General features: G+C 42.7%; 1 protein-coding gene across 1 annotated transcript; it reads left to right on the forward strand.

Annotated features, from left to right (window-relative positions):
* Window positions 1–2149: 2149 nt before the first annotated feature.
* LOC104847154 (zinc finger protein 664-like) lies at window positions 2150–2725 on the forward strand. The gene has a single exon (XM_010601628.1). The coding sequence runs from the start codon at window positions 2150–2152 to the stop codon at window positions 2723–2725; it is 576 nt and encodes a 191-aa protein (XP_010599930.1).
* The last annotated feature ends 6600 nt before the right edge of the window (window positions 2726–9325 follow it).

Below are 9325 nucleotides of genomic sequence, written 5' to 3' on the forward strand. Positions count from 1 at the left end.
TTGGGACTCTAGAAACTTCCAGGACTACTTTTACATATCCAAATTAACTGATGCTGTGAGCTGCATTCCTCTGTGGGAATAGATATGGCTGAGGACGACTGTTTGCTGTTTTAGGAGCTGATGACATTTAAGGATGTGGCTGTGGACTTTACCCAGGAGCAATGGGAACACCTGGATTGCTCTCAGAGGCACCTGTACAGAGAAGGGATGTTGGAGAACTAAGAGAATCTCCTCTCCTTTGGCGAGGACAGTGTCTCCCTGAACCCGTCTGCCCTCTCAGTGGTTCAAATGTGTGGAATAAATCTTGAGGATTTAACTCAACTTAGGTTCAGGGGTCCTAATATTCCAGATCCTTCATGGCAGTGGGTGTCAGACTTGAGAATGTATAGGAATACTTAAGCCACTCTTAGAAAAGCTGGTTCCTGTCCAAATTAAAGGAGACTAAAGAGACATGACAGCTAAAGGCAGTGCTTTGTCATGGATACAAAATATTTAGGAAAAAGTGGTTATAAAGGATGTAATTGGGACAATTGGCATTATTTGAAAATTACCTGTGGATTAGATGATAATACGTATCAACATTAAGCTCCCTGATTTTAATAGCTACAGTGTGGTTGTTCTTAGGAAATAACACAGTGAAGAGCTGAGGCACAGACAACCATGCGGTTTACAGCTTTCTCTCAAATGGTTTAGAAATGAATGTGTGTTTGTGCAAATACTAAACCAAATGGGGCAAGATGTTAATAACTGGCATATATGGATTAAGGGGTCTATGGGAGTTCTTTGTATTATTCTTGCCACTTTCCTGTGAAATAAAAAGTTACCCAGAAAATGCCAGCTCTTGGGTTTTATCCACTGAATCACTACTGATTGAGTGGATTGGGGTGGAGTCTGCATTTTGACAAGTCTTCAGACCATACTTTATTCAGTGTTTGCTTGGAAGGCAGAGAATTGTTACTACTTCTTCAATCCACTGAGAATTATTACTCTTTTATATTGGAAAGGAGCCCTGCTCGCACAGTGGTTAAGGATTCAGCTGCTAACCAAAAGGTCGGCAGTTCAAATCCACCAGCTGCTTCTTAAAAACCCTATGGGGCAGTTCTCCTCTGTCCTGTACGGTCACTAGGAGTTGGAATCAACTTGACAGCAACAGGTTTGGTTTTGGTTTATACTGGAAATGGGCCTCATCACTGAAGTTCCCTGGAAGTTCGCCTTTCTCAGAGGACCTTCACAGGATTCAAGTTGTGGGAGAGTCCTTGTCCACCATACAATGCCCTGATCCACGTCTCTTTTCCCTCAAGCAGGGCATCTGCTGTCCAAGCCAGAAATGATTTTTCATTTTGAACAAGAAGATGATGTGTGGACAGAAGAAGAAATGCCAAGAAACTCCTATTCAGGTGAGTTACCAGTTAACTAGGAGTAAATGCCGTCAACAACCCATGAGGGGTTGGGTAACAACATATTATCTGACTTTTTATGCTAATATTTTAAAAAATATTCTGTTCGTTCCTCATTAAAGTCTTTGACAAGTGTTCATTTCAAATTTGTATAAAAATGAATGTTTTTAAGTTTTTGGAAATGATATTTTGGCAGCATTAACCCCTTACCTTTGAAGCAAAAATGAAAAAGACAGTAGGACAGAAACCAGCAGCCCAACACTTTGCCACTCAGTGAAGCTTCTTTGCCTTACCAGTACTACCCAAGAGTATGTCCAGGTGCACCATGCAGCCTCTGACAAAGCCCCTGCTCACTTCCATCATCTAATTTTCCTTATTCCAGGAGTCAGGGAAAAGGATGGGACTCTCCCTTGGCAGGTGTCTCCAGGAGAAAAACCCTATAGCTCTCCCCATTGTGGCTGAGACTTCTGTCAACTCAGAAACCTTCTAATTCACCAGAAAATCCACACAGCAGAGTAACCTACTCCATACAACGGGTGTGGAAAAGCCTTCAGTGAGAGGATGACAGACCTTAACCTTCCAGTGCTCCTCCCAGCAGAGAAGCCCTATCAATGTATGGAGTTTCCAGGGTCTTCAACTCCCTGTCTGCTCTGGGAAGGAACAAGAAGGGCCACATAGGAAAGAAGCCTCACATGTGTGAGGAATGTGGAGAAGACTTCAGTCTTAGCTCCAACCTGTCTATCCACAGGTGAATGCACACAGGCAAGAAGTCCTTCAGGTGTGGCACGTGTGGAAAGGACATCAGCCGTAGCTCCAACCTCTCTATCCACCAGCGCATCCACACAGGCGATAAGCCCTTCAGGTGCTGTGACTGTGGCAAGGATTTCAGCCACAGGGCAGCCCTACAGATCCACGAGAGTGTCCACACAGGAAGAAAGCCTCATGCCTGTGAGGCCTGTGACCACAGCTTCACCTCACGTTCCATGCTAGCACAACACCAGCAGGACCACGCAGGGATCAAGGCCTACATGTGTGACACATGCGGCCGAGGCTTCAGCCAGAGAGCCAACGTCTGCCTGCAACAGTGTGTCCACACTGGGGAGAGGCTGTTCGGGTGCGAGGCCTGTGGGAAGTGCTTCAGCTGGAGGAAGGACCTGGGCATCCATCAGAAGGTCCACATGGGCTTCTGGGAGGGACTTCAGGCATCACTCGGCCCTGAAGAGGAACCAGAGGGTGCACACAGGGGAGAAACCCTATCCATGTGCTGTGTGTGGGAAAGGGTTCAGTCAGGGAGCTCACCTGCAGACTCACCAGAGGGTGCGCGGTAGGGAGAAGCTTTGGGGATTGGGTTGTGCATATACAGGTGCCTCCCAGAGCCAAGGGGAATACCAGATGGATGCTAAGTTACACAGCAAGTAGACAGCCTCATGGCACATGGCATTAGTGTTTATGCAGAAAACAGCACAGATCATATGTACATGCAGGTCGGCGGGTTTTCACAAGGCAAATGCACCTGGGTAACTGGCACTTGGAAGAATAAGCAGATAACTTCCAGCCTTCCCAAAAGACCCTCACATGTGCCCTCTGCTTGTTACCCCACAAGGGGAATCACTATCCTGACTTCTAAAACCAGAGTTTAGTTTTTCTGCTTCTGGAACATACTGCAAGCAGAATTACACAGTACATACCCTCTCACATAAGGCTTCATTCCCACAGTACATGTCTGCGACGGTCATCCATGTCGTTACGTGTATCGGAAGTTTGTTCATTTTATTACTATTATTTCATTGTACGGATGACCCAGTTTGTCCATTCACCTGTTCATGGAATATTTATATTTGCGTCATTAACAGTTTTTGTTCGTTATGATAAAGCTGCTGTGAACATTTATGTGCTCGTCTGTGTGTGGGTGTATGCTGTCATCTCTCGGGTATATACCTAGGAGTAGAATTGAAGGATATTATAAAACTTTTCAAAAACTGGGCCTATTAAAGTCCTAAAATGTTGTTTAATGTTTACTATGTATCAACATACCAAAAACAATTGTGGCATCTAACAGTATGATTTTGTACCTGGGAATTTTTTCATGTACGTGGAAAATTTCAAACAAATACAGAAGGAGGATAGTATGACAAACTCTTATGTCCCCCTCATCAAGCTTCATAAATAATCAATTGATGACAAACCTTGTTCTATCGATTCCGCACTCCTCCCTCACAAACCTAACCATGAAGTGTTTTAGAGCAAATCCTAGACTAGGATTTCATCATTAAATAATGTAGTTTACTGTACATCTCCAAAGCATAAGGACTTATTTAAACTCTTTCAAAGAATGACCCTATGCTTTAAAAAAAATTTTTTTTTAATTAATGAGGTAAAAGTCACACAAAAATTTACCATTTTAGCCATTTTAAGCTGCACAATTCAGTGGCTTTTAATATATACGCAATACTTTGCAACCATCACCACTAATTCCAAAATATTTTCTTCACCCCAAAAAGAAATCCTGCGTACATTAAGCAGTCCCTCCCCATTCTCCCCTCTCCCAAGCCTCTGTTTATCTGTTCTCTGTTTCTGTGCATTTGCCTTTTCTGGACATTTCATATAAATGGAGTCATACGATGTGTGGCCTTTGGTGTCTGGCTTCTTTGGCTTAGCATAATGTTTTCAAGTTTCGTCCATGTTGGAGCATGTCTCCCTGCCCTTTTCATGTACTCTTTTTAGGGGTGAGTAATAATAGTCCGTTCCACCAACACATCTGTCAATTTGTCATACTGTGGTGGCTTGTGTGTGGCTGTGATGCTGGAAGCTATACCACCAATCTTTCAAATACCAGCAGTGACCCACGGTGGACAGATTTCAGAAAATCTTCCAGACTAGGAGTGGGAAGACGGACCTGGCAGCATACTTCTGAAAAGAATTAGCCAGTGAAAACTTTATGAATAGCAGCAGAACACTGTCTGATATAATGTCAGAAGATGAGCCCCCCAGGTTGGAAGGCACTCAAAAGATGAATGGGGAAGAGCTGTCTCCTCAAAGTGGAGTTGACCTTAATGACGTAGATGGAGTCAAGCTTTCGGGACCTTCATTTGCTGATGTGGCACAACTCAAAATGAGAAGAAACAGCTGCAAATACCCATTAATAATTGGAACCTGGAATGTACAAAGTATGATTCTAGGAAATCTGAAATCATCAAAAATGAAATGGAACGCATAAACATCGATATTCTAGGCATTAGTGAGCTGAAATAGACTGGTATTGGCCGTTTTGAATCGGACAATCATATAGTCTACTATGCTGGGAATGACAACTCAAAGAGGAATGGTGTTGCATTCATCGTCAAAAAGAACATTACAAGATCTATCCTGAAGTACAACACTGTCAGTGATAGGATAATATCCATATGCCTACAAGGAAGACCAGTTAATACGACTATTATTCAAATTTACACACCAACCACTAAGGCCAAAGATGAAGAAACAAAAGATTTTTGTCAGCTTCTGCAGTCTGAAATTGATCGAACATGCAGTCAAGATGCATTGATAATTACTGGTGATTGGAATGCGAAAGTTGGAAACAAAAGAAGGATCAGTAGTTGGAAAATATGCCCTTGGTGATAGAAACAATGCCGGAGATTGAATGACAGAATTTTGCAAGACCAGCCGCTTCTTCACTGCAAATACCCTCTTTCACCAACATCAACAACGACTATACACATGGACCTTGCCCGATGGAACACACAGAAATCAAATTGACTACATCTGTGGAAAGAGACGATGGAAAAGCTCAATATCATCAGTCAGAACAAGGCCAGGGGCCGACTGTGGAACAGACCATCAACTGCTCATATGCAAGTTCAAGCTGAAACTGAAGAAAATCAGAGCAAGTCCACGAGAGCCAAAATATGACCTTGAGTATATCCCACTGGAATTTGGAGACCATCTGAAGAATAGATTTGACTCACTGAACACTAGTGACCAAAGACCAGACCAGTTGTGGAATGACATCAAGGACATCATACATGAAGAAAGCAAGAGGTCACTGAAAAGACAGGAAAGAAAGAAAAGACCAAGATGGATGTCAGAGGAGACTCTGAGACTTGCTCTCGAATGTCGAGCAGCTAAAGCAAAAGGAAGAACTGATGAAGTAAAAGAATTGAGCAGAAGATTTCAAAGGGCATCTCCAGAAGACAAAGTAAAGTATTATAATGACCTGTGCAAAGAGCTGGAGATGGGAAACCTAAAGGGAAGAACACGCTGGGCGTTTCTCAAGCTGAAAGAACTGAAGAAAAAATTCAAGCCTCGAGTTCCAACAGTGAAGGATTCTATGGGGAAAATATTAAACGATGCAGGAAGCATCAAAAGAAGATGGAAGGAATACACAGAATCGTTATACCAAGAAGAATTAGTCGATGTTCAACCATTTCAGGAGGTGGTATATGATCAGGAACCAATGGTACTGAAGGAAGAAGTCCAAGCTGCTCTGAAGGCATTGGTGAAAAACAAGGCTCCAGGAATTGATGGAGTATCAATTGAGATGTTTCGGTAAAAAGACCCAGCGCTGGAGGTGCTCACTCCTCTATGCCAAGAAATATGGAAGACAGCTTCCTGGCCAACAGACTGGCAAATATCCATATTTATGCCTATTCCCAAGAAAGATGATCCAACCGAATGTGGAAATTATAGAACAATATCATTAATATCACACACAAGCAAAATTTTGCTGAAGATCATTCAAAAACAGCTGCAGCAGTATATTGATGGGGAACTGCCAGACATTCAGGCCAGTTTCAGAAGAGGACGTGGAACCAGGGATATCATTGCTGATGTCAGATGGATCCTGGCTGAAAGCAGAGAATACCAGAAGGATGCTTACCTGCGTTTTATTGACTATGCAAAGGCATTCGACTGTGTGGATCATAATAAACTATGTATGACACTGTGAAGAATGGGAATTCCAGAACACTTAATTGTGCTCATGAGGAACCTTTACCTAGATCAAGAAGCAGTTGTTTGGACAGAACAAGGGGGTACTGATTGGTTTAAAGTCAGGAAAGGCATGCGTCAGGGTTGTATTCTTTCACCATACCTATTCAATCTGTATGCTGAACAAATAATCCGAGACGCTGGACTATATGAAGAAGAACGGGGCATCAGGATTGGAGGAAGACTCATTAACAACCTGGGTTACGCAGATGACACAACCTTGCTTGCTGAAAGTGAAGAGGACTTGAAGCACTTACTAATGAAGATCAAAGACCACAGCCTTCAGTATGAATTGCACCTTAACATAAAGAAAACAAAAATCCTCACAACTGGTCCGGTGAGCACCATCAGGATAAATGGAGAAAAGACTGAAGTTGTCAAGGATTTCATTTTATTTGGATCCACAATCAACAGCCATGGAAGCAGCAGTCAAGATATCAAAAGATGCACTGCACTGGGTATATCTGCTGCAAAGGACCGCTTTAAAGTATTGAAGAGCGAAGATGTCACCCTGAAGACTAAGGTGCGCCTGACCCAAGCCATGGTGTTTTCAATTTTTTTCATATGCATGTGAAAGCTGGACAATGAATAAGGAAGACTGAAGAAGAACTGATGCCTTTGAATTGTAGTGCTGGCGAAGAATATTGAATATACCATGGACTGCCAAAAGAATGAACAAATGTGTCTTAGAAGAAGTACAGCCAGAATGCTCCTTAGAGGCAAGGATGGCGAGACTGCGTCTTACGTAATTTGGACATGTTGTCAGGAGGAATCAGTCCCTGGAGAAGGACATCATGCTTGGCAGAGTACAGGATCAGCGGAAAAGAGGAAGACCCTTAATGAGGTGGAGTGACACAGTGGCTTCAACAGTGCTCTCAAGCATAACAATGATTTTAAGGATGTCATAGGACCGGGCAATGCTTCATTCTGTTGTGCATAGGGTCGCTATGAGTTGGAACCAACTCAACGGCACCTAACAACAACAACAACATAGTCTGTTAATGTACGTGCCTTGCCCTGTGTTATGGACTCACTTATGTCCCCCCCCCACCCCCACAAAATGTGTTGTAAATCCTAATCTCTACGCCTAGGGTTGGAGCCCTCGCAGAGCAATAGTTAAGGACTTGGCTGCTAACCAAAAGATTGGCAGTTTGAATCCACCAGCCACTCACTGGAAACCCTATAGTGCAGTACTTCTGTCCCATAGGGTCGCTATTTGTTGGAATTGACTTGAGGCCAATGGGTTTGGTTTTTTGTTTTGTTTTATGCCTGTTGTTATAATTCTGTTTGGAAATGGGCTGTCTTTGTCATGTTAATGAGGCATAATTAGTGTAAAGTATATCTTGAGTCCTCTTTTGAGATATAAAGGAGATTAAACAAGAGAGCAAAGGATGGGCAAAGGAAGAGAGATGCCTAGACACATGGAGATCTCTGAGGAATGAGGAAGATGCTGAAGAGACAAGGACATTTCTCCAGAGCCAACAGAAACAGAAAGCCTTCCCCTACAGCCAGTACCCTAAATTTGGACCTTCTCGCCTCCTTGTTAGGTGTTGTCAAGTTGGTTCCAAGTCACCGCGACCCTGTGTACAACAGGATAAAGCACTGCATAGTCCTGTGATAGCCTCACAATCACTGTTATGCTTGAGTACACTGTTGCAGCCATTGTGTTCATCCATCGTTGAGGGTCTTCCTTTTTGCTGACCCTCTACGTTACCAAGCATGATGTCCTTCTCCAGGGACTGGTCCTTCCTGATAACATGTCCAAAGTATGTGAGATGAAGTCTCACCATCCTTGCTTCTAAGGAGCATTCTGGTTGTACTTCTTCTAAGAGAAATTTGTTCATTCTTTGAGCAGTCCATGGTATATTCAATATTCTTCGTTAACTCCATAATTCAAAGGCATTGATTCTTCTTTGATCTTCCTTATTCATAGTCTAGCTTTCACATGCATATGCAGCAACTGAAGATACCAGGGCTTGGGTCAGGCACACCTTAGTCTTCTAGGTGACATCTTTGCTTTTTAACACTTTAAATAGATCTTTTGCAGATTTGCCCAATGCAATGCGTTGTTTGATTTCTTGATTGCTGGTAGCCTCGTAAACTGTGAGAAAAAATAAATTTCTGTTTGTTAAAGCCATCCACTTGTGGTATTTCTGTTATAGAAGCACTAGATAACTAAGAATTTGGTATCAGAAGAGCGGGGTGCTGTTCTAACAGATACCTGAAATGTAAAAGTGTTTTTGTAACTGAGTAATGGGTAGAGGCTGGAAGAGTTTTAAGGTGCCCAATAGTAAAAGCCGAGAGTGCGCTGAAGAGAGTGTTGGTAGAATTACGGACGTCAAAGGCAATTCTGGTGAGGGCTCGGAAGGAAGTGAAGAAAGCTACAGAGAAAGTCTCTGTCATCTCAGAATACATACGGCACCAGCAACAGAATGTTGCTAGAAATGTGGACATTAAATGTGCTTCCGGTGAGCCTTTAAAAGGAATTGATGAACACGTGATTGGACAATGGAGGAAGGGCAATGATTTTTACGCAGTGGCAGAGAACTTGTCTGAATTATGTTCAAAAGTTTGGTGGAAGGTGGAACTTTTAAGTGATGAACTTGGATATCTGGCTGAGGAGATTTCTAAGCAAGATCTTAAAGTGGCTGCATGGTTTCTCCTTACTGCTTATAGTAAAATGTGAGAGGAAAGAGAGGGACTTAAAAACGAACTGTGTAAAATGAAAACAGAACTTAAAGATTTGGAAGATTCTGTCATACAAACTAAGGACACGTGTCCTATCCTGTTCACCAAAGATGTGGCTACACAATCTTTTGTTAAAGCGATTAAGCCTGTGACTGACGTTCTAATCAACTACCACAGCAGAAAACCCATCAGCCTAGACTAAAGGGGACAGAGAAGGAACAAAAGGAGAGAACGCTGTCTGCCTCTTGGAATTC

The sequence above is a fragment of the Loxodonta africana genome, chromosome 11, assembly GCF_030014295.1.
Source record: "Loxodonta africana isolate mLoxAfr1 chromosome 11, mLoxAfr1.hap2, whole genome shotgun sequence".
Classification (NCBI taxonomy): domain Eukaryota; kingdom Metazoa; phylum Chordata; class Mammalia; order Proboscidea; family Elephantidae; genus Loxodonta; species Loxodonta africana.